Source organism: Manduca sexta, chromosome 22 (genome assembly GCF_014839805.1).
Source record: "Manduca sexta isolate Smith_Timp_Sample1 chromosome 22, JHU_Msex_v1.0, whole genome shotgun sequence".
NCBI lineage: Eukaryota > Metazoa > Arthropoda > Insecta > Lepidoptera > Sphingidae > Manduca > Manduca sexta.
In genome coordinates, this window is record NC_051136.1 from 7,007,229 (window position 1) to 7,033,621 (window position 26,393).

The 26,393-nt window shown below is 33.2% G+C and overlaps 1 protein-coding gene across 8 annotated transcripts in view; it reads left to right on the top strand.

Annotated features, from left to right (window-relative positions):
- The window catches only part of LOC115442604 (eye-specific diacylglycerol kinase), a 130,164-nt gene that overhangs the window by 48,500 nt on the left and 55,271 nt on the right, over positions 1-26,393 (top strand). The window contains exons 1-2 of one of the 8 annotated variants that reach the window (XM_037441638.1): positions 15,110-15,255; positions 16,101-16,786. The exons of 5 other annotated variants lie outside the window; for them this stretch is intronic. In XM_037441638.1, the coding sequence (XP_037297535.1) occupies positions 16,563-16,786 (224 nt within the window). In that variant the 5' untranslated portion in view covers positions 15,110-15,255; positions 16,101-16,562. Of the gene's footprint in view, positions 1-15,109; positions 15,256-16,100; positions 16,787-26,393 lie in introns of those variants that run through there. 2 more of the 8 variants (XM_037441639.1, XM_030167681.2) reach the window with 2 other exon arrangements.

Here is a 26,393-nt window from a genome sequence, read left to right on the forward strand (position 1 = left end):
CACGTCAAATGTTTCATTATTACACGCTCGACATACGTATATATTATACCATATAGTTTGATGGAGCCTTGTATGACGTCATTACCTTACTAATTGTATACTGCTGGCTTCACATTACATACCAATAAATCCCAATAGAAGTTTACATACATTTACGTGTTTTTACTTCCATTTGTAAAAACCTTGTATTAGGTAGCGATCAATTAATCGTCAATTATTTAAACCATTTGGTAACCGAAGTGAGTTACTACTTCGCTTGGTAAGATATTCATTTATAACGGCATTAATCCTGATGTGGTAGTATAGATATAAGTCTTTTAGAAAATAAATGACTGCAACCAATTACAATGGATGAATTTCATTACGTTTAACTCTAATTTTGAAATAAATTATAACTTACATAAACGAAATGTTACACATTAAAATAAAGTTGTTTAAACTTCGACTGTTATGTATAAAATATTTAAAGGAATGTGGTAAAGATAACCCAATGAAGAGAATAAATGGTTTATGTTAAAAGTTTTAAAATAAACTTTTAAAACATTGTTGCTTCATGGTTAAAACGTCCCTAGGGTCCTTTAAAAAATTGAGAAAATGATGATGTTCAAAAGTGTATGTAAATTTTATTGTTTGTTCTATGTAGTATTTTATAAAACTCTGGTAGAAAGCGATGCTGCGGTTCAAGCGACCTCTACTGGTCCCATTACAGAAAAAAAATCACCAACTTAGATTTGATGCCTTACCTGCGGTATCACAATTAAGTCTTAAAGTTGATTTCAAATGCATATTTATGAACCACATTAAGGATTATTTTTGCCAACTTTGTAAAAATAAGTATGCGCATTATTCTTACATTAAGCCCCTTAAAGTTATGAAATTTTCTTTTGAAATGCGCAGACCATGTCTAATTTTTTGGCATAAATTATTACGTAAAACTTCTAAAATAAGATGAAGCTCCAACATTTGATGGGCTGAATTCAACCAATTTTCCTTTTATTAAGAAAAAAACTGAAGGTTTTAGCTATATCATTTTAATACAATTTTTTTAGAAATTTATGATTTTAATTTTGCTTGTATTAATAAGCTTATTATTAATACAACGTGCACTAGCTAGTGCACGTTACACTCGGTAATATTTTTATATTACTTTAGTCTATTTTAGTTGCTAAATTATACTTTCAGTTATTGTTGGTGGAAGATCATCTCATAAAATATTTAACAATGTTGCTAATCAAGGTAGGGGTAATTTTAACAATTCCCTAAAGGTCTAAGACCGTATGCGCAAAATCAAATATTACAGATGGTAATAAGAAATTCCAAAAGTATCATTAAAATGGTTATAGTGAAGTGACAGTATGATAGGAAATAATAGCATTAAATTTAAATTTTAGTGTATAACTATGCTGTTATTTATGAAATTTCATTTGACCACGAGGGCTGCTATCTCTTCGAAAAATCGGGAGAAAAGTACAATACAAAAACCGCGATAAAAGCCGCAAAATAGTTTACATCAATGTCATTTGCGTTGCTGGTTACGCTATTGCTAATTTTATCATCTTAAATAAAATATGTGTCGTATATAATATTCAAGTGAAATAATAATGTATAAATATAAAATAATAAATTATAATGTATCCTTTGTTGGAGGTCCTTAAATAAATAAAAAAAAAATAAAAATAATAACACCAAATAAAGTATGTATATTAGGCATTTTTATTAGTTAATTACGTATTGTACAAAACAATAACAAATATAAAACCTCTCTGCTCAAAATCTCTCATAATTTTCTTCAACAATTATACACAAAATAAAAATTGTACCATAATCTATAAATATTATCTAATAACAATATAAACTCTATGACGAATCTCAAGGGATCGGCCGTTTTTTCCATTATAGGGAGTGAGGAAAGAAACATAAGTACATTAGAGACTTCAATAACTAAGTCCTACATTTTCTGAAGACGATATAATCATAGAATAAGGACTTAATGAGATACGACTTCTAGGGTATTTACTGATTCAATTCACATAATATTATACGGTTGTATTAACTTTAAACAAGTAAGCAATTAACAATAATATAACCTTGGTGGTTGTTTATTTTCTCATGTATCTTATAAATTTCAGTACCTCAAAACTTAGTCAAAGCTTTTTAAAAGCACAAAACTTTTGTAATTTATTAATTCTATTCATTATTATTAACCAAGAACTCAACTATTATAAAAAAAAAAACATCTCTTCCGAGTTATGTATATCCTTCTTAAACAGATTATAAAATCATAATAATATGCACTATCTTGACACTGCGATTGTATTTTGACGTGATATTAGGTATTAGTGTTGACATGTATTTATCGTGACGTTTTGTTGACGCTTATTTAACAGGCAGCAAATGTGTTTCTCTATATTATTGCAATATCTTTCTTGCTAGTATGTACACATTTTTCGTAACATTAGTTTTTCGCTGCATTTGGTGCTTATAAAATTGCCAAATGTCTATTTTTTTTATCGTATGTACGTACACCAATTTTAGTGTTTTTCTATAAATTGTTCATCGTCTACGTTGTTTAAATTCGAATTGTTAAGTATTTGATAAAACTCAAAATCAACTATAGTAATATATTTTTACATAACTGACTTTCAGTTATTTTTGTTTTATCATTTGCTAGCTAACTTTAAGCTGCGTTTGTTTTATAATAAAATATTTTTGTGAATTGACGGTTGCGATCTTACCGTTTAGGTGATGATATATAAATCTGAAGATTGTTGATGATGCACAGTAACATTGTATGTATTTGAGCTGTACTGTATTTACCAGTAGGTGTGCGGAACTTAATTCGTCAAATGGCAGTATAAAAAAACCCTTCCAGATATTCTACAAAAGACTTCAATATGCTTCACTAAAAAATAAAAAAAAGTTATCTAAGAATTCTCTTCGATCTGAAAATATCTATTTGTATAATTGCTCGTTAAAAGACTTTAGCATAGTGTTCAATAAAACTGTTCCTTGGACCCCTTGCTAATAAGGGTATCTAGTTAAATTTATGACGTTTATAAAATGGCACACTCATTCCATAGCTTCTTTTCTTGTTTAACGATCCTATTTTTATGGAAACTATCACGTAGCAACGGGGAAATTTTTATTTATGAGGCATAAAATTACTTTAAAATACTTGCATGTCTCTTGGAAACGCTATTTTACTTCTCACTGCACTAGGGCTCAGAAATATGAATTATATCTTAGATTTATAAGTATAACATTTACTCTATGTGCAATCATGTTGCACATTAATCTTGATTACTCGTTATTTTAGTATTCATTATTAAATCTATATGATAGAACTCTGAAGATCCATGACATCTAAGAATGTATTTTATTTCATTTCCTCGTAATGGACCGCCAGATTGTGGCCGTATAGGCGTTTACGGTGAATGATGATTTGTAACTACGTGTTTTATACTGTTAATATAAGTATCAAATCTGAGAAAGCTGTAGTGATCGTTAATATTAATACCGACCATTAAAAACTTCCATAAGGTGATATCATTAATGTTTTGATATAAAAACGAGCACAACACGAGCAATATTAGATAAGCCTTACAGTTTTTATTTTACTTCTTTTAAATCTGCATGAACTGTTTTCCAACGCTTAAGGGAAATAACTTTGCTCAGCTCAGGAACTCAGGGATCATGAATAATAATGCATGGCGAACCGGCTCGCTCCCAAGGTACTGGAACGAACGAGGGTTGTGACTTGTGCCCTGCGGCCTTATTTTGATTAACATGTTAAAGTGTTATTAATTTACGGATGTTTAAAGAAATGGGAATGAATTTACAAGCTCTTAAAGAAAATCTATTTCACAAACAAAGTAGAAAAGGAATTTACATTTTATTTATTTAGTATAATATAAGAGTTATCTCCAAAGATTTGGAAAAAAACATCATAATTGATATGATCTTGGGAAATTATTCATAATTTAAGAAATATTTTAAAAATAACTCCAATTCATTTGTTAGAAATTCGTTCTGGGGTTTATCTTTCCAATAAAATGAAACAACATTTGATTTTGTTTTATTATAATGTGTATAGATAAAATTATGCGGGACGGATTTTTATACACAGATGGATATTCTCCTTTGATATCTCGATATTTTCTATATTGTTTGATACAAGTTACAGAATATTTTATCGATAATTGCTATACACGGCAGATAATTATTAAGTTTCTTATAATGTTTGTACATTGTTACGCGTTGTTTACATTTAACATACTCAGTAAGTTTACGTCTGTAAAGCCTCTGATGCACTGGGGTGCGGAAACCGCCAGCGTCCTGAATACATTATTGACTTAGTGCCGCAGTTTATTAAGCCCTTTATTATATTTGTATCTAGTTAAATACAAATACTGGCTATAAACACAATTTTTAAATGATATTCGATTGTCGTCTAATGCGGTTGAATTTGTAGGTCAGTATGTTTGCGTTGGCTGATGGAAGCTAATGGCTATCTTATTACATTGTGTCCAATCGCAGTTAATTACGCAGCCAGCTCCAGAAAAGAGTTAGATAATTTTATCTAACTCTTTTCCAATATTGCTATTCTTTTCCAATATAAGCTGAACATTCAGGAATTTTAGATGCAACAATTATCATTAGTTTAGACTAGTAATTCTCTCATTACTAGTCTAAACTAATGATAATTGTTGCATCTAAAACTTAGGAATTTAGTAACCAGATTGTACTGATTCATATTTTACTAACCAGTACTGAGCAGTGACTCGAAGTACTGTTAAATACAATTAACTGTGTCTTTTATATGTTAAGTTATCTCTCCATACAGCTCATAGCAGAGATTATTATATCCATTAATAGCACATTATTGCCTTTACGAAATGAATTTGATTGATATTATCAAAGACCGTAATGGCTTTACATTGAAGTCGACTCCCGAGCTTAGGTAGACAGGCTAATTATAATCTCAGATTAATAGTTTATGTAGTTGATTAGACTTTCATATTATATATTATATCATTTGCTAAGACGGAATGGGGAATAATATAAGAATTAATAAAAAGTGCACAAAATTCGTCAAATAATTTAAAAGTAAAAATATTTGTAAAATATTCCAATTTATCTGTATTTTCTTGTTAGATAATAAATCTCTACGTGTGAGGTTTTATGCTAAAATAGATGATAATGGACGCGAGCAGATACAATTAAAAATAAGTTGCTAGCCCCGATATTTCATAAAAATGGTCGTTTGTCTTGATTACTTTTAATAGATGTCCTCCTGAATATTTTGTTTTGTAGAGTATGTAAAGTAGTATAACTTAAAATGTAGATTGATTTAGAAAGCCAGGTTAGGAGTGTCTATATGAGTTTAATTATTGAATAGTAAAATAAGAAATTTTAGGTTTTTCGAAAAGTAGGTTCCAACTTTAATAGCGAGAACAGCCGAAGTATTTGTAATTATATATTTATAATCTGCTTATTTATTTGTAACTAGCTTCCGCTCGCAGCTTCGCCCGCGTGGATTTCGGACTTCAAAAATGGAGGAGGTGCTCAATTTGTCGGGATGTTTTTTTAATGTATGGTGGTATGCAGGTGGTCCGATTGTCCGGTCAGGGTCTGATGATGGGATCCTGGTGAAATCGAAGGAAGCTTATAGCATGATTCAGTATTCACGCGTGATGGCTTATTATTAGCGTATTTCATGTATAACTTTGGTGTTTCTATATCGATTTCTATGATTCTTTTTTATGGAATATTTAATAATGTTAACTTTTTTAATTAGGGATGACTGAGAGTGTTATAAACGTAAGAGTAGACAAATATAATGAGAAAGCTTCGAACTGCTAAGCTATCGGAGTTACACGTGTTATTGTGAGTCAACCATAAAAGATAGACATATGCTGTCGTGGGATATTTTTTACATAATTTTAAGGAGAACATTTCCGTCATACATGATTTCTGCGTAGCTTTAACCATTAAGGTTGCACACGCGAAGGAAGCTTAAAAAATGGAGTAACTTCTCCCGTTTTCCCAACATTTCCCTTCACTGCTCTGCTCCTATTAATTGTAGCGTGATGAAAAGTATACTATAACCAGCACAGGAGTATGACAAATAATTGTACCAAGTTTCGTTAAAATCCGTCGAGTAGTTTTTGTTTCTATAACGGTTATACAGACAGACAGACAGACAGACAGACAAAAATTTTACTAATTGCATTTTTGGCATCAGTATCGATCCCTAATCACCCCCTGATAGTTATTTTGGAAATATAAGTATTTCATATACAGAATTGACCTCTCTACAGATTTATTATAAGTATAGATTATATAATAACAAAATAGCGAGTAACTAATTTTTGGCACAGCGAACCATAGATTACAACTAAAATAGAAATAATATTAAGTCACGTCAATTTTGCATCGTTACCTAGATACGAAAGGCAGAGGTTTAAAAAATATTTAGAAGAATCTTATATTTTTTTATTTAAGCGTAAAAGTGACTGAGCGCCCTACTATTTATCTTTCCGCGATTCCATAAACACCTCCAATAAAAATATGTTTTATAATTGAACAATGTCAACTATGTTGGTATTTAGGTGGGCTGCCAAATTTCTTCCGTGTTTATCTTTGAAAAGTTCATTATTGTTCGTATTGAAAATAACTTCGTAGCCAGAAGTGGTCGGTCACGCGCATATTTGTTGGCTATAAATATCTTTATCATTTGGCAGACGTGGCGCTTGGTGCGCGAAAATGTCGCGTGTTGATGCGCAGCCGGCCCGCCCGAGCCGCCCGCCCGCCGCGCCGCGCAGTTTGCTATTTATTTTTACCCACTGATATAGCGATTGACGCGTTATATATATTATGTATGTCGACTATTACTATTTCTGCTAACGTGCGTGGTTAAATTTTACAAATATCTGCACATTGTCTGTGCACAGTATGGACAGGTAATTATCGTTTCAAAGTGTAAACACACTTCGCGTGAGAATTTTCGTGCGCCGCGTCGCCCAAGAGCATTAGCGTTTGGTAGAATGCGAGGTTGGCATTTAGATCCTAGTCAAATGTTTTTGCAATGTTTAGCACACACAAGACAGACACACAGTATGTATTATTGAGAGCCTTCGTGGCGTAGCCGATGTCATATGATGATAGCTGATATTATATATTATTCTCCGTAACATTATTACAAGCAACTGTTCTTTTGACCACCGTTCAAAAGAGTTCATCTACTTAGCTACCGTCTAAAGCATTTTAACAATACAAAATATGATGACGGTGAGTTTTATTTTGAAACCGCGCTTAAACCTATTGAGTATTCAAATATCACCCCGGTGGTATTGTGTTTGTTTAATTCATGTTTCATGTTACCCGACTGCCCAAGGACCGTGGATCTTTGGTGTTTAGGGTCTTCCCCAAAAATTAAAGACATGTGGAAAGTACCTACACAGTCGAATTTTATTCACACTAAATTGGTTTTAGTCTTTAATGCTTTTCTGCTGCTCGTTTTTATAGCTTCGAAAGAGTTAAGAGCGACTTTGACGTTGAAACCAGAATAAAATTTGAATTAGATTTTGAGAGCTACGAGCTCAAAGGCAGATTCCGGCGTTTCGAACCTTTACTAATACAATATGAAGTAGCGAAATTGCGCAGGAATTCAAAGGCATCGCCTTTATATATCGATATTTCAAAATTAATACTATTGTTGATCATTTCACAAATATTGAAGCTGAAAATCATGGATATATCTTCATGGCTGGTTGTGTTGTAATAAAGCTTTCCCAGTAATAGTTCAAAGAAACTTTTTTTTTAGGAGAGATTATATTTTATTTACCTTACCTTTGGCCACGTACTAATGCGTAGGGTCTGGGCGCTGTTACAGAATAAATAATAACGCCGACAAGACTGTTCCATTTAAGGTCTGACGTGAACAAAGGTACCACAATATCTTTATACCACATGAATAACACTACCCCATAGTAGGGCAGGTCAAAATATTGGCACATAATTATTGTAAACCATGTAATAAACGACTATGGAAACCTTGAGCGGGTAAATATCAATCCGAAGTTGAAAACATTCACAACAAGCACGAAGAAAAACTGCTTTGCTCTGCCGCCATGCTGGGTATTATAATCTGACATTATAGTAGTAAAGTGTCGACCTCAGAATAATGAAAAGCAGTGTCGACTTTATGATATTATGGACATTGACTGACAATTTATTGATAGCATCGAAGCGTGGTTGATGGAGGTGTCTGTTCACATAAATGTATGGGTATCTTAATCATTTATTGTACTTATGAATTTATTTTCTAAAATGATTGTGTTAATGTTTATTAAACCTAGTAAATAGTAACTTTTTATATAGGTATTTGTTTTACCGCACTGACCGTATGACATCAAAGATCAATTTAATTTATTAAAAAACAACACATTGTTTAGTAACATAACATTATTGTTGATTACTACTTTATGTGGAATTTACTAACACTAACAAGTAGCTACAACTGCTAAGGAGCTTAGAATTTTAATGTGTGTGTTATGAGTTAGTTCCATAACATTGTGAATGTTTACTTTAATTTTGTAAGTTAGTAGAATTTCAGATGTTATACGTATAGCGAAAATCGCGTACATCGTTGCAACACTGATAAAATATAATCTAATGTCTCAACTCTCCACTGTTGACACAGGACAAAGTAAACTGAAATCTATTTCGCCTTATTTTGTAATGGGACTTTTACGACATTCTTTTCGACTTGCTCGGGCTGTTTTCTTACGTCGATAAAGGTGACCATACACGCAACTGTGGCATTTTTATTTCTTATATTCACCAGAAAGTTAATCATCGAAATAAAACTAGTTTTCAGATCTGTCGCGGTTTTATATATATGTATCTAATTATAACATGTAGGTAGACATTGTAACGTTGACTTTTTGATCGCCCTTAGTCCACCCCGTGACCATCAAGACTGCAGTCTTCGAATCGTTGCATCGTTAGAAAATTATAATAAAAAAACCGCGATAAAATCCTACAGCCAGGTTTAATTCGATGTCGTATGTTTATTAAGACATCTGTACACACTGTCTTTAATAAAATAATAAAGAAACAATTTCGAGTCAACATACTATATAAAAAATGATTTAGAATATTTATACTACACTTTGGAACAACGTGGAGATAGTCTAATAAAAGCAATAATCCGCCACCAAAGGTAACTGAGGAATAGAAGAATATATCGTTATATGCAAGGTTAAGCCGACGGTGCCACCGTGTATAAATCTTAGTGAGGCCAAAAGCGTTTGGATTAAGGTTTTTTAAAAATAATTATATCCTCTTCATTCGTAAGTTCTTATACATAAATAATAAACACAGCCTAATAAAATGTTACAATACTGAGAAAAGTATTTTTTGTCACTATGTGCAAATTCTGCTACGAAGTATAAAATTTTACCAAATAACAACAAACTAACGATGTCACAAATACATTACAAGCGTGGTTACCCTAATAGAGCCAGTCGTTTTAACAGCAAGGGTGTAAAGTCGGCACAGTTCTTGTTAAAACAACGCTGTAGGGAACAATTTGGTTCGAGATGCTGACAACCTTCTCTTGTGTTTCTAAGGCATCTGTCTGATCGATTCCGAGAGAAAAACTTCTAAATTATGTGCCCTTAAATGAATGTTGTTATTTTTACTTTAAACTCTTAGTATTCCAACAATAAATGACATAGACCGAAATTGCAGCAAATGTAGGTTTTGCACTGAAACAATTGGTTGTTTTTATTTCCTCCTAAACGAGACTCGAATCGAATCTTCTTTTATATTCAATTGAACGGCGATATGAGCTAGTTTCTGGACTAAAGTGCAGTGTAAAAGTGCAGATAAACAGCCGCGATATCATTCGGAAGTTAGAATTTTAGAGAGTTGCATAGCGCCATAATGATTTTGTCTCCGAGACGCATTAAATGAATGGGAGTAAAACGCTCTTTAAACAGAAAAACGACATTGCTTGCATTGTGCCGCTTATCCATCCTAGATGAGTGATATTTCTGAAGGCATTTCGGTTACGTCATGAAATATGAAAAAGCATTAAAAACCTCTAAATAAAAGTATGTCATGGAAATTTATAACAAAGCCTTGCAATTTACAGCACAATTTATACCGCGAGAACAAAAAACCACAGATCGTAAATTAAATCCATCGTCCATTTTGAACCGCTAAAGTAAGTTGTTAACGAAAACGTAAAAGTTACTTTTCTCGAAGTTTCGCGTGTTATAAAAGGACCATCGGCCAAGTTAGTGAAAGGTTCCCTTGAAATCTGTCTACGAAATCGCCTGAGTAATGGTCTAATGGCCGCTACTAAAGTAAAGTAACATTTACTTAGATAAAGCAGAGATAAGGAAGATCCGCGTTGATTTATGCGTTTGTTAAAACCTTAAACTATGTGAGTTTACCAGCACTTTAGACTATTTTGTAATAGATGCTGGAATTAAGCTGTGAAAGTTACACTTGTTTTGTTTTACTAAGCAATAACAATATTTGCAGTAAAATAGGTGTTCTTTCTATAAAAAAATTTGTCTTTATATTCAATGTTTTTTCCTAAAAATTGTCGCGCAAACGTCACTCACGGTGTGAGTGATTACACTGTACATAATAATTTATGGAAAGAATGGCTCTTTGTTTATATGTTGACAATACAAAATCCAAACAGGTTGCTGACATAGATACCGTGTGACAAATTACTTCATATGGTATACTTCATGAGTAAGCGTAATTTTTGAAGTTCAATAAGCAACAGGTGCTTATATTTTTATTGCTTTGTTTTACTTTTATGATTTATGACTCATATTTTATGTAAATAACGTTTATTGAGCGACCAGGAAAGTTAGATACATTATTAAAAAAACTTCATGTAAAAAGCCCTATTGAACGATTCTTTAATTTTATTTCGTCATGTTTGAACATCGCCAATGAAACAATAATTCACTAATTTAAAGTATGCATGACTTTTACACTGCATTAATATTATCTCTAAGGAAAATGTGAATGTTTTGTAGATTTTGTAAACTGTGTTACACTATTTAAATTCCGTAAATGTTTAAATCCCCGGGACGGCATTTGGACAGCAGTTTCAACCAAAGAATAGAGATGAAGGGGGAAGAAAGTCTATTGTCTATGGGACCCGTTTACAATACAACGACAAAATCAACATTAAAACAGTTTAATTTAAAGCGACTAAGTAGGTAACTTATTTTAAATTTAATTTAGTTTTATGCAAATAAATTTATCCTACCTCAATGTTTTAATTATTTAGCATTCTGTTTATGAGCAAAAATCTTACTTCTTACTAATAATATGAATGCGAAACTTTGTTGAAATATTTGTATGATTGTTACAAATAAACGTAGTAACAAACGGATAGGGATGAATTTTGGGACATGGGTTAACATGTCTTGGATTAGAACATAGCCTACTATTTATCTCGGTAACTTCCTTCTGTGGGAAGCAATTGAATTCTTTTATCTGTTTTTTAATAGATGGCTGGGCGTAGTACAATATTTTTATAACAGGTAAAGCATGAAACGCGAGCAAAACCTAGTAAGTCATAAAATAAACTCATGCATTAACTGGAATAATATACATTAACTTGCCCATTAAAATAAGTTGGTGGACTTATAAAGTTAAACAATAAGCACTAAACGCACTTGATAGATCAGTCATTATAAGCAACTCTCGTTCACGAATACCTATGACAAATAATATTATATCACATATCGACCTTCTGGACTCAAGCGCAAGAAAGTAACAGTTGATGCTGAAGCAAGTACAGGCAATTGGCCATGACCTACAGAATTTATTTGTAAAAGTCAATTAATTCGTTGAATCGCGACGTTAAAAATGGAAAGTCATAAAATCTCATAGCCAAAAAATATTGTGATATATAGAAAACAGTACCTACACCTTTCGTTCTTTCTAAGTATTTATTTTCTTCAATAATTAACATAATTTTCTATCTTCGTTTTCCTTTCATCCTACGTATTTTCTTCCTTAAATAGTTTTATTTTTGTATGTTCATTTTAAATTATATCTATTTCCTAAAAATATTTATTTTAACTCTTAGGTAATACCTTCTTATTATTTTTATTTATTTTTTACCATCTGTTATTTTCATTTAAATATACCTTTTTCTTCCCTAATATTTAAAATAATTGCATGTCACGTCGCAGATTAGCGTGGGGCTGCGCCGACGCGACTAGCAGGGTCACCATGTTATGGAGGATAAGTATAATATGTTGAGACGTGTTGATGGTTTAAGACTCTTTATTAGACTGCACTCATTATACTGACAATACGTTACATATACTAAGTACACACACAACGATTATCAAAATTTATTAAGTATACAAAAACATTTATGTCTTATAATAATGTTACCTTACATACGCATATAGTTACTTTTTTACGTTAAAAGTTTGTTATACAACTTTTCTTCATTACAAATTTAAACCATTAGTTTATAACTGACTAGCTTTTGCTCGTGGCTTCACCCGCGTGATAGAGTTATGCTGGGTAAAAGTCTCCCTATATATTTGTTCGGGATAGAAAGTAGTATTATGTCTCAAACTACCTCCATACCAAATTTTATCGAAATCCGTTTAGTATTTTGAGTTTATCGCGTTCAGACAGCCAGACAGATGGGACGGGCGACTTCGTTTTAAAATATATTTTTTAGAACTTATTAAGAGGAACAATTCCTTCATATATGAATGTTGTGTAACTTTAACTCCTAATAAGAATTTCACAGTGGACACAATCAAATTATGTTGTCTTTAGATCGTAGAACTCTCCAAAAGTATCATGGAAATCCCATCAAACGTCAAACATATTATGCGTAGCGTTATGCATGTTTATTAACAGCATCAACAAACATTAGTGGCCGAAATTAGTTATAAAGCCGTCGTTTTCAGTATCACAATATTTATAATCGTATTGTCAAACTAAAATCCATTCAACTAAAAATACAAACAGGAATACATTTATGTAAATTTAGCATCTACGTTTTATAGAATTACATATGGAATATTAAATTCATATTTTAATACGACCGAAAAATAACAAAGATTTCGGCGATATTATCATCTTATTTACGGACTCCGATGTCTAATAAAGTTCAATAGCCATTTTTATACTTCAATGGCTACACAAGCTCCAAGCTTTCATGAATGTTCGTTATGGCATTTTCGGGCTGATAGTACTATAACGCGCATTCGTGTCATAATATCTCTCAGCAATAGCTATGTGATGTACTCTAAGTAGGGAAATAACTGTACGTCGAGTATAATACTTGGTTACTTCATCGGCGCAAGTCATTTCTTAGAATAAAAGATAAATGAAATATTTCCTATGTTGTTTTATCGGGAAAATAATTTTTATTATAGGTTTAGGAGTTCCATATTACCCTCTTTAGACAATAATATAGAGAGTGCGATCTCAATATCATTATACCTAGGTTATATCAAAGTATTGAATGAAATCGATTTTAATACTTTAGAAGTGTTCTTACACAATTTATTTTCTTTTTAACATGTATACTTTGCAATCACACTCGAAATTAATTAGTATAATTAATTTCGAGCTTGAATATAAGAAAAACACTTTATTTTAGTATTGCAAAATAAGAATTAGAATGATGTGTATTTAGGATTAAGTTTCCATTTCATATTGAGAAACTTAATTTAAACTAAAATGGAAGTTACGTATGCGACTTCAAGCTACGATTAAATCTTTATGAACATGACGCTAGGAATAAAAGTTGGTTGTTATGTAGAGTTAGACAAACAACTAAAACTCTACTAGATGACGTAATACTAGATATGAAGCGGTATTTACTACGCGCTCGTGGGCATGATTACTCTTGATTCCTGCGCGTGTTTTATTTGTATCCAATACACTGATAGATTAGCCATCTGTCACGTCTTTAACAAAAATAGATTGCGCTGAATTGTACGTAGGTGATTCACCTCAAACTTTTGTAGCAACTGATTGAACTAAAAGCAATAGTAAATAATTTTTTTGGCGTTGTATTAAAATTTAATAAATTCCGTGCATCGGGTCTGCCTCAGCGAGTTCTTGTGACATAATATTTTATCGTTGGTTAAACGGCGCCAATATCGACTGTTCGTACCTACGTCATGCAATATCACTACCCATACGATGCGTCATGTACATGACAGCTATGACTTTTATATTAAAAAAAGCCAATTCTGTCGACGGGAATAATGTTGATAGTAATAGTGATGCAACTTAGAATTTGTTTTAAATATTATAAATCATTTAAAATTGTATTTATATGGGTTTTTATAATTTTAGGTTATTACTTTCAAGTTCTTATACATATATAAGTATTATTCGAATAGGTAATTCGTACAATTCATATTTTACCACTACTGCTGCGGCATTTGCTTAGTATAAATTTATGTAAGATAAATTTACGAACACAACGAAATAAATAAACAATATTTAACAATTATTTCCAAAATATATAGTCTTTTGTCTTAAAAATTCCGGTTTAAAGTATCTAGGTTTGTGGATATTCATAGTTTTTGATTAACGTGGTGGGCACGTGGCCGGGTCACTTCCGTCAAGGTTACGCACGAACAAGTGCGGGGTCTGAGCAGGCGAGCGTGGCGCAGCATTTCTATTTCGGCACGACGTTGTGGTGACGATGACGACTAAGGCGCAATGCACACGACCGTTTTTAATTCCCGACTATAGTCAGACGAACTGGAACAATTATAAATACCCTACGTATCACCGCAGTGACCCACAAAGAACCGGTTCTGCAAAAATCGGCGCAAGTCGGGTTTACGTCCATCGACACGAGTCGTCGAAACGGATAAAAGAAAGGAATGAAAACAGAGTGCTTTCAACAGCCGGCGCGGCGTTTAGTCTGCCGCCTACAGGCACCGGCTACTTACGTAGCAGTTATTGGTACCTCATGGGCCAAAGTCAGCTGTTGTAAGATGCAGTTAGGCGACCGAATAAAATCCGTCATCTGGGCATCGCCTTAGTGGTGGTGGTTCAACGTCGCGTCGCGTACGCTTTGTACTCAGCTCGGTTAGTCCACGCGCATGTTTCCCGAATCGTACACGTCCAGTCTATAAAATCGGGTGTGAATATCCTCGTAATATTAAATCATGCGCCGACGCGAGTGTTGTGATACGATACGCTCTTAATTTACAAGTGAAGTTCATAATTTCTATCTTAAAGTGAATGTTATAACCTTTTCTCATTAATATAATATGACGTTACGCAAAATCGTATTTAAATACATTTCAATAGGAATTGTGTTACTGTTTTAGGATGTCATAATGTATTGTGAACAAGGCTCTGCGCTGTGATTCAAACTGTAGGAATTGTTGTTTTGTGAATAGGTATTCAACGAATAAATAAAGATGTCTCAGTAATTCAAGGAGAAGTAGAGTAGGTAACGTTAACAGTATAATGATACAGGTCGTGAATCAATGCACAAAAAAATATTTTATTCATATTTTATTATTTGTTACAATATGATATAAATTCACTGTAAATGTAAAACCTTTAATGAACTAATGTAATATTATTTTATAATCCTATTAAGTACAGAAGCAAACAACATGTAGATATTAACGGCGGCAGTTTCACATGTATGAAATTAACCATATTGTATTAAGTATTTTTCCTGTTATTACTCACACGTTAGTAAATACAATAACAACTATTTTATATTTATTGACTTCTGTCTTGATAATCTGTTTTATTAATGAAGAACGCTTGAACTACGTTACTCGGACATCTTATTTTTTACTAATATAACGGGACCAAATTATAAAAAGCTGCTCAGAATTGTCGCGAATGTCTGATTATAGAATTGAGTGTTAGGAATGTATGAGCGTTAAGACAAGCACACATTACTCGACTTTCAAATAGATGTTCCATTATTAGAACTATTCTGCCTGTCTACCAGCAAACGATAAAAAACACCATTCCAGTAGAGCATCTACTATAATTTTTACTAGTTAAATCAGTTAAAACAAATAAATTTTCAGTAATTTTCTTCACAGCCTGCAAGAGAAGTCTTGATTAAAAATTAAAATTATGACTCGTTAGATAAGACCGTGAGCTAAACAGACTCTAGATCAGATGATATCAGTACAAAACCCGCATTCACGAGCATTCACCGCTAATGTATGCGCGAGAGATAACAGTGTTTGTAAGTGATAATGATACCGGGAGAAGTATGCGCGCGCACGCTACCTGCTTACTTTACATTCTTTGCGTAAATTAGACCACGTGCTTTTCGTGGTTGGAAACAGTGTAAAAGCAAGTGATAGCAACGTAAAGTGTGACTGTAGCATGTAAAGCAGCAAATCATTGAGGTTGATGGTGTACAGTGTAGGTGGTTTGTGTGAGCGAAGTGCGTTGGAGTGTCGGCGCGGCGATATGTTGTTGCATGGCGACGGCGCGCGAGGGCCTGTAAAACGGAGACGCTCAGGTCGCTGCGGAACTCCATGCTGTCCTGGGGGAGGGGCGCAAGCTCCGCCAGCACCTCCAAGCACGTGGCCTCGCCTGCCTCCCTCTGCCACCAATACGAAATATGCTCCAGCGTCGAGGAAGTGTTTAGTGACTTGGAAACCGAAGGCCCACTGCTCGCGGGCACCGCCGCCCTGGCTCGAAGGCGACACGCCATAAAGATTAAAAGGAAATCTAAAATAGCCTTCAGAGTAAACAACAGGTCGGTTTATTTTATTACTCCATTAGTCGGCTGGGAGTTTACTTGCAACCGAAGTCAATAACATTTGAAATACAAGGAACAAATACCTATTACTAACAGTAACATTTCTCTGTATTTCTAGTCTTGGCTCAAGCTGTCGCGTAAATATTGTATTTATAGACTCTATATTAAAATGTAATACATTTTAATCATGAATAAGCATTATAGCGTCATTTCATACAAATAATAATATACCTATTCACCTATTTAAAAATACGTTTTTTCTACCTACCTATATACATACAACTATACATTTTTCTTTAAATTATTTTTGCTATTAAATATTACATCGTTTTAGTACCTACCCATTTATTAATAAAAAATATTAACAGAAAAAGTTTTATGAATTACGACACCGATAGCAGCTTTCATTCTCAACAGCAGTAGGTAATCAATATTAATCTCAGTTCTACACATTTTAAATAACCCTTACATAATTGGCGGTAACTGATACGTAATAACTACGTGGCTTCAACGTCCGAGGTGGACAAAAGACATCCCGGTGAGCAGAAAGGAGCCAGTTAACATTCCGGTCACGTCTGGCGCGCGTCATTCTGCAACAGGTACGATGTGGCGAGACGCACCTCGCCAAGCTATCGAATAGTTCGGAACGCCGCGCCGCGGTCACGAGCGGCAGCATCGCGGCGCGACATCCGTTTTCATAAAAGGAAATAATAGGAATAGTCTAAGCATAATTTCCAGCATGGCCTTACTTTAAAGAAGTCTTTATAAAGAAGTTTATAAAATACTGTTATTTTTAAGTAAACAGGTCCTTCTTTTCCTTATAATATATTAAACTCAAAAGTAGGAACTAAGTTATAAGTTAAATCAATCTTATTGGGACTCCTATCAGCTTATATACCATGCGCAAAAACCATTGGCATACTGTAATATAGTTTCATTTATATACCGTTTATATGAGGCAAATGCTTTATTGCCCCGTTTTCGAGCTCGCAAATATAAACACATAAGCTTTAATAATATATCACACAATTTATTTCCAAATTTTGTTTAAATAATGTTGAACTTAGGGCTCCGAAATCTCACACTATTGTAACAACCACTCTTGTCGGATTCATTATAGTGGACAAGATAGTATTACATGTATTTACCCAGGTAAATGTAGATCTATTTCTCTTCCATAAATATGGCAGAGCTTAATATCAAATTTCTTATCTTACTTAATTTAAAATTTTCAGTATTTTATTTACAAGTTGTCACAGTTTCAATACTTAAGTTTTAATTTTAAATTTTTAACATGTTTATATCAAGTAAAAAACTGTAGCACAAATAATAAAGGACCGGAATATTTTTTGTTTTTTATAAATAAATAATATGAGCACGTTAATAATGTAGAACAGATAAATTATTTCAGGTCAGAAAACCTATTCAGACATTTATGAACTTAAAACTATCTTATTTGCACAAATTTGAATAAACACAATTTAGGTCATCGTTTTAATGTTCATTAACTACCTTCAATAAGTCGGCGGTGCTTTAATAAAGTTAATATAATAGTTATTAATTTGCTGAAAGAGCCGTAATCAGTTACATAGTACGTCAAAAACTGATAAAGGTATCGAATATTTCATTAGCAAAGTGGTGCCGAAGTAAGCTTCAATCAAAGTGAATAGCGGGCTACGTCCTCTGGAACGTCCCCTATCGTGATTGAAAATTAAATTGTACCGCCAATCAAGTGCGCCCGTTGTGTGGTATTGAGCTGACGGGCTACACGAATTTCGAAATATCAAGTGACTCCCACTCGCTGATGTCGAGCATAATTATTAATACTTGGCTTGCCTGGTGATGCAGTATCCTATACCTCTATAATGATCACCGCACGTCCGCACTAAAACTTTTGCGTAAATTCAGCTCATCGTAACATGCATTTGTAGAAGAGACGTGTTCAGGTTGTAATCTCAGACTCCACTTGAATGATCTTATGTGCTCGTTTAACCTGATTTGACGGCCTGTGACGAGTTTACGGTCTATAACTTTTTTATTAAGTTTATTGCTAGAGAAGGGAATCTATTGGTTGGCGTGACGTTGAACTGTGATCATTATATTATCTTCCGTACGAACACTAAAATTTTGTGGCGTTAGTACGTATAAGTAGTGGTAGCTCATAACGATTGTGAAGCGTCAGGTTCTTTTGTTATTACAGATGTTTGTTTTAATGGTTTGATTCTTTGTTACATGGCGATTGCTATATAGATTCTAAAATATAAAATTTTATATAATAAATTTTGTCTCAAAATGATAAGTGCTGTATAATGTCACGCATTACTTCGTAATTGAACGTTTGGTTGATGTTGCTATTATTTATGGCCGGTTACTTATTATCATACAAGAGGCTTACTTATATTAATCATTAATTATTCGTTTCACTTTCATTCAACATACTAATTGTGGAGTACACGAAAAAACTCTTTCACCCCGTGGTAATACTGTACATATATTCTGTGGTACTGCTATCAACTTGGCCAATGGCATGTCGACAGTATCATTCATTATATTATTCGTAATGAATTATAGAACTACAGTGTACACAGAAAACGACTTCAGACCGTTAATTAGTGTCATAATAGCTGCGGCAGCAATTTACCTTCTTTAATTTAACTTGAAACGTTCATAACGTCGTGCCCACGGAAGCTTTGTGAAAAAACGCTGCATGCAGTCTTTATTTTCTGCGAGGTTTTTCCCAGGTACTAAATATGTACGGCCAAAAAGTTTACAATGCTTATAGAAGCCTGTATCTACCAGTGGTCCAATTAAATACATTGAGCGGTATTATTATTCGAGTTTGTAATAAAATAATAGAAAGAACAATAGCCGTTGAAATGGCGGTTGCAATTGTTACTGTAGTGGGGTCGTAAATAATATTGCATTAGTTTCTCTTTCAATATCATTCTTATACTTATGGTAACAAACTAGTGTTTTACTTGTTCACATAATATGATGAAAATGTGTATAATAGAGTTATCGTAATACATAATTAATTTGTAGAAGGCGCATTGTCAGCGAGTGCGTCGCGCCGCAGTGGTACAAAATCCCATTCAGCGGGATTGCACTCAGCGCAGCGGTTTGCGGTTTGAACAAAAAGTAAAATAGCGCGAATTCCACAGATGAGCGATCATTGCTATTTGTTCAATTTAAGTTTTATTTTAAAGTGTTTTAATGTTAGGCCTAATAAAACAACCAGAGTATGTGAAGATAAATATAATAAAAGTATGAATTTATGTATGATCATGCCTATCTATAAAAAGGCTTTATTCTTAGTAAGTATATTAAGCTGTTATATAATGTTTTGTTCAAAATATTAGTATTTATTTTACAAGTACGATACTAAAACGTATTTTTCTTTACGAAAATGGTTTCTCTGTTCCCTTTTCTGTAGCCCATATAGAATTTTATTATATTATGCTTAATTTGTACACGCATTATCGACATATAGGTATATAATCTACATCTATATATCGACATATATATCTGATGTTTAAATACCCAGATGCACATAAGGCCAGGTCAGTGAACAACCATACGGTTATGATGAGTGGTGATCAGATGACACAGGTGTTACCTTAGCCATGCTTTGAAAAAAAAAACCATCGATCAAATAGCGCAGTATGTACAAGCCCCACGTCTAAGTAATATTACTCTGTCATTTCCTCGCCGTATTCCTCTGGAACCATTTAGTCGACCATCTGCGCCCGCAGCAATAAACACCTCGCTTCTATCTCATAAAACATCTAATTAATCCGACAAAATTAACAGGGACGAGACCTCACTGGCCTCTTTTAATTTTACCTAAAAGATACATTTCCCGTGTCACCTTAAATAAAATTAAGGACTAGCCTTCAAGTTCCGCTTCCCAAGGGAATGTTTTAAGAAATGTTTCTCTTATTTTCTTTGAGCTTGGTGAATTTTAAATCCAATTACATTTTTCGTTATTACGACGTTTTAGCATTGACGATATTTCGCGGAGCTTATGATATTATATTTAATCCAGGTAACTTGTAATTTCACTAGGCAATGTATTTTTATAAGAAGAAAGAATCTCTTATTATATTTAATCTGCTATAAAACGAATCTTTGGATACTATATTGAATAGTAACAAACATAATCTATATTATATTACACATCCTTACCAATCTAATGATCTTCCAATTGTTCTGAACTTATATTCGAGTACGCATGCTGTCACGCTTCAACGAGTTTTATTCGAATTGATGTGATCTCGACTCGGGTGTCTTTCAGGGCAGTTTTTATTTTCTTTATTGCTTACTATATTTATTTATAACATTAACCAAGATTGGTAGGATACTTATAATCCAATTTTCCATCATTAAGATATTCTGAAGTCCTAAGCGATAGACTGGGAGACCTGCCACGTATATAGTTCAGCGCCTATAGAAAAAATGCTTTTTTACAATCGTTGACGCTAATAGAAAAGAGAGAAAATGTTTAGGAATTACATATTCTATCGATAATTCAATCGCTTGGATATGCCATTCTCATACATAAGCTGTTAGCGTTAACGATTGTATGAAGACTTATTGACTACGGCCCCCGGTTGAAAATTGAAACAAAGTATGAAGAATGGTTTAACCTCACGAGTATTCCATCGATCTTATTTAAATGACTCTATGAGTGCTGTAGTCTATGTTGTGTTGTTGTATACTTGTATGTATGTTAGAACTTTCCGTTCCAAATTAAACTTGTATTGCACAGATGTTGGTACATATAAATCCACAAAGGAAAGGATTATGAATTTACAATACCTGCATATTGCACAATCCGTTCCTTTGTGGATTGTTCTTTCAATATGATGTCTGTATATCTTTGGTATTTACAAGAGTCCGATAGATATTATGAAAGAAAATATTTCTGACATTGCATCTCTCGATGGTCGGAATTATTGAACATTATATTTTCTTTTTGGCTTTGTACCGGAAAAACCGACGGTAAAGCTACCGTTCGCAACTAAGCAGTTGGGAGTGAAACGGGATTGCTGAGATGAATATCTGCAGGTTAAAAATCCAAGGGTACGCACCTACGTACATGCCTTTGGGTTTTAAACCTGCAGACAATTAACTCTACAGTTATGTAGTAGATTTAAATTTCTACAGCACTAATGGCTGGACTTGACCAGTGTCATTCAAAATAAGGAAAAAAGCTTGCTTTTGGTGAGTGAAATATTATTTGACCCATTTAGTCATATATCGACTCCTACTATAAAAATAGTACTTGTAAAAATATCTGGGTATAAAACTCCAGAATGCAATGAAAAGCTGAAACAAATAAGAGCTGCCCTATTGCCGGCTATATCCTTGGGGTAACAAATGTAACGGTATTTCAGTTGATGCACTTATTTTTAAATGTATCCAATTTCTGACGAAGTATTTTTCTGTTACAGGTAAGATTATGTTCGTCTTTCTAACACGGCCTTTTGGTATGCAAATATGCTTTATATTAATATAATTTACGGTGCAATTTAGAAAATAATGATTAATAGAATAACATCGGAGGAATCCAATTACTATTAGAGCACGTAATACAATCTAGCTGAGCTTTCAGTTTACATGTTCAAATGCATAATACGCTTTATGAATGTGCATATTATGAGCGGTAGAAACTAGAAGCAATATTCATATCTAGTTAAAATGTAGAGTCAGTGTTGTAACAAAATTAACCTGGAAATAATTCAACATATAACAGTCGTAAGGGCAGTAATACTGTTTAAATGTGTTTTGTCTAATCTCCCAACTAATTTAGTTAGATGTAAATCGGTTAACCTTTTAATATATTTTCCTTATGCCCGACACAATAACAAGAAATGTTATGACAATTATTACCACACAATTCTGTATAATGAGTAAAGGCAAACCACACGAAAATATAATAAACAATGTCTAAATATAGGCAACGGAGTGTTTTTATAAATCCAGTAAACAGTCGAAAAACATGGTCGACGACACAAAGTGTCCGAATGATCACACTCGTAACAATGCAGAGGCTTTGCGTATGTTAGTATCATCTGAGTGTCGTCACGGATGTCACTTTCCTTACAATACCGAACAATGAACATTGTAAAGCAAAACGGGCTCTGACGCTATCTAGGACGGCGCGTAACAATAGTGATTATTAATGCTTTGAATATACATTTGTCAAGATATAAGTAAATGTACCATGTAAACTTGCTGTTTTGACTCTCAGAAAAGAAGTAGTTCAGTGTCTAATATTTTGTATAATAGCTACTAAACAAAATACTAGTAATTAAATTATTCTTATCAAATCCATGTCATTGATATTGTCGATATCAAAAACTTCGTTTGTAAAATAACATCTATTTATATTAATCCTTCTTATAAGTAATAATTTAATTTAAAGTTTATAAAGTGCTTCTAACAATATTTACTTCACAGAAATGTTTGATATGCTCTTTATTGCCGGGTGTAAGTCACTCGGTATTACGTTGAAAATATATGGTAGTTTCTGGCCTATGGCCTGTACTGAATCGATCACATCATCACATTGAGCGAAAATCTCGTTCTCTGTATGCTTTTAATATTACGATAGATAACTAGTTTATATTTTATATAAATTAGCCTCTTATCGACTATCTATGCATTAGATATAAATATAACAATAGAAGCAATACGGCGAATTCAAAAATTGATCCCGAATAAATTATGTTCAAACTAAGGTTTATTTCGGGAAATTGAAGTTGACTCATTCGGGTAATTTAGTTTCGGTAGCTTACGGGATATTTGAAAGAATATAAATAAAATAAATAAACTAAGAAGAAAACTATGTCAATCGAATGCGGAAACGCGCTGAGTAATTTGAAATGTTATTATTATAGGTACCTAATATAAGTTAGTAAGTAATATGTTTGAAAAATAAATGGAAACACAAAATCGAGGCGTTATCCCCTAGGTATTTTATATCTGTAACAGAAAATAATAGACTCTGGGCCAGTTTCACAAGTTTCAACAAAATTTTATTTGACAGTTATTATATTAAACAGCTAATGTAGTTAGAACTCATTTTATTACCACTTATAGATTAAAGTGTGACTTTTGAATCGATTCGGCTTATATATGTGTGACGATTAGAATTTATGAAAAGTTTTGAAACAGGCCCTCAATAAAAATAATGTATTTTTTAAGTATTCCTTTAAGTTTTTTTTTGAGCTGCTAAGTATTACATTTTCGTTTTGTGTTCCACCGTTAGTCCATACTTAATGTTACCTATATTATATGTGATAACCGATTCGTAAATGTAGCATTTGAAAATAAAATAATTAGACTTAGAATATGCTATTAGTATACAATATAAACAATTCATTTTTTAATAAATCGCTGTAGTTAGGTTAGAATGTACCTTATTTCCTACCACAAAGTGCGAGATCTGCAGGCATAACAATCAGACCTCTGTAGACCTCACATGTCATAAAAGCTTAACACTGTCTGGGCTTTGAATACCTACTAAATTATTCGCGCAGCACTGAACAAGGATACCGACATAATATAAAAATATTCTCTGGTTTTCCCGAGAATTCGCTTGTTCGAAATAATACGCCTCAAGTAACGGAATAGATATATTGAGTACCTATGTATGTCACAAATGTTTATGTCGTATCATTTTATTCCTCAGTAGTCGTGAACGTTGTATTTATAGCATTAAAACTGATGGTACGTATTATTATGTGCCAACTGTTTGGTAGGTATGGAAAATTCACAAGTTATTGCATAATATTATAATAATGTTTGCATTATACATACAAGTAATTATTATATTATGAGTTATAGTAACACGTATGTTGTATATTAAACTCACATATAACCATAGCTTATGCATTGCGAGTGAAATAATGAGCGATTACTGTAGGTAGTCGTGAATTAATGATAATAATTATAACATAGGAATTTAGAGATGATCAAATTAATTGCTGAATATAATATTCTCCTTATAGAGTCTATGGAAGACTCTTGTAACTTCAAAATCATGTAATTAAGTGCAGTCTGCTGCAGTTACAATGAAGCTTTTCTTCGTTGATTTAAAATTATTAACAAATTGAGATAGACTGTTTAAAATATGTTTTAGTTAAAGAACAAATAAATTCATCATTCGAAAACTTAAAATAAAACTATTTTTCGGATTTACCGTGTTATTTATAATATGATTTTCTCCCGTTGTTTTGCAGACTGCAGCTTTGGTCATTGTCTCACATTCGCGTAAACATTAAAAATCATTAAAGCTATATACATTAAAAAACGATACAGCGAAAAAAAAAATTGGTTTCTGCATGCCTTATCCAACTGTTCCCTGTCTTCTGCTTTTAGGCAGACATATAACATAAATAATAATAGTGCTTTATTATATATATTATTTTCTATAACCTATTTATACAACCTTGCGGTAAATTATTCTTTAGCAGTTGATGGCTCACATACATTTCAAGGTCTCGTACACGACAACTCGTGATGTTAGTTATACGATTCATAATAAATGATAACGAAGTGCTTGTCGAACCAACCGGCTAATATAAGATTCCTTTTGTAATTTCGTACAGACGACAGAAATGTTATACTTTATATTCTCTAATCATTACAATCTACTAGAATCGCAGAATAAAAAAAAATGCTTTACAAGATAAGACCTGAATGTTCCTCTCAAAAAAAATATTATTTGATAGTTTATTAAATACATGCCTCGGTGGCGTAGTTGTATTGCATGTCTGGTACAATAGCGCTCTGAGGTCCTGGGTTCGAATCCCGGGTCGGGCAAAGTGATATTTGGGTTTTTCTGCTCAGTATCAGCCCGGAGTCTGGAATTTGTGCCCGATATGGCGATAGGCTCGTCCCCTATCACATCAAGGGACGGAACATACTTGGCGAAAAGTGGGTGCCCTAGTTGCGCCTCTGCATACCCCTTCGGGGATAAATGCGTGATGTTATGTATGTATGTATGTTATTAAATACATACTATTTATTTATATGCCACATATAACATAAATGTATGATTGCAACAACAATATTTTGACAGATTTCAAATAAAAAAAGATTTTAATTAAAGCTACACTATCTAGTCTGTATGATGCCACAAAATATTACCTAAACTACTAACTACCAATGCTTCTACCTAAACTAACGCACGGCGACAACTGCGCGGTCTAAAAAGCACTGTACATAACTTTGTGATAGCGGCGATAGCCTAGTTAGTTGTGAAACGCACTGCCGAGACGAATGTCCGCAAGTTCAAAACCTAAGGGCACACACCTCTGACTTTTCTAAAATTAAGTGTGTATTCTTTGTGCATTATCGCTAGCTTTAACAGTGACGGGAAACATCGTGAGGAAACCTGCACACCTGACAAGTTCTCTATAGGAATTTCGAAGGTGTGTAAAGTGTACCGATCCGCACTGGGCCAGCGTGGTGGACTAAAGCCTAATCCTTCTTAGTAGTAGAGGAGGCCCGTGCCCAACAGTGGGACTGTATATAATACAGGGCTGATATTATTATTATTATATATAACTTTGTGCAGATGCATCTTTGCTTTAAT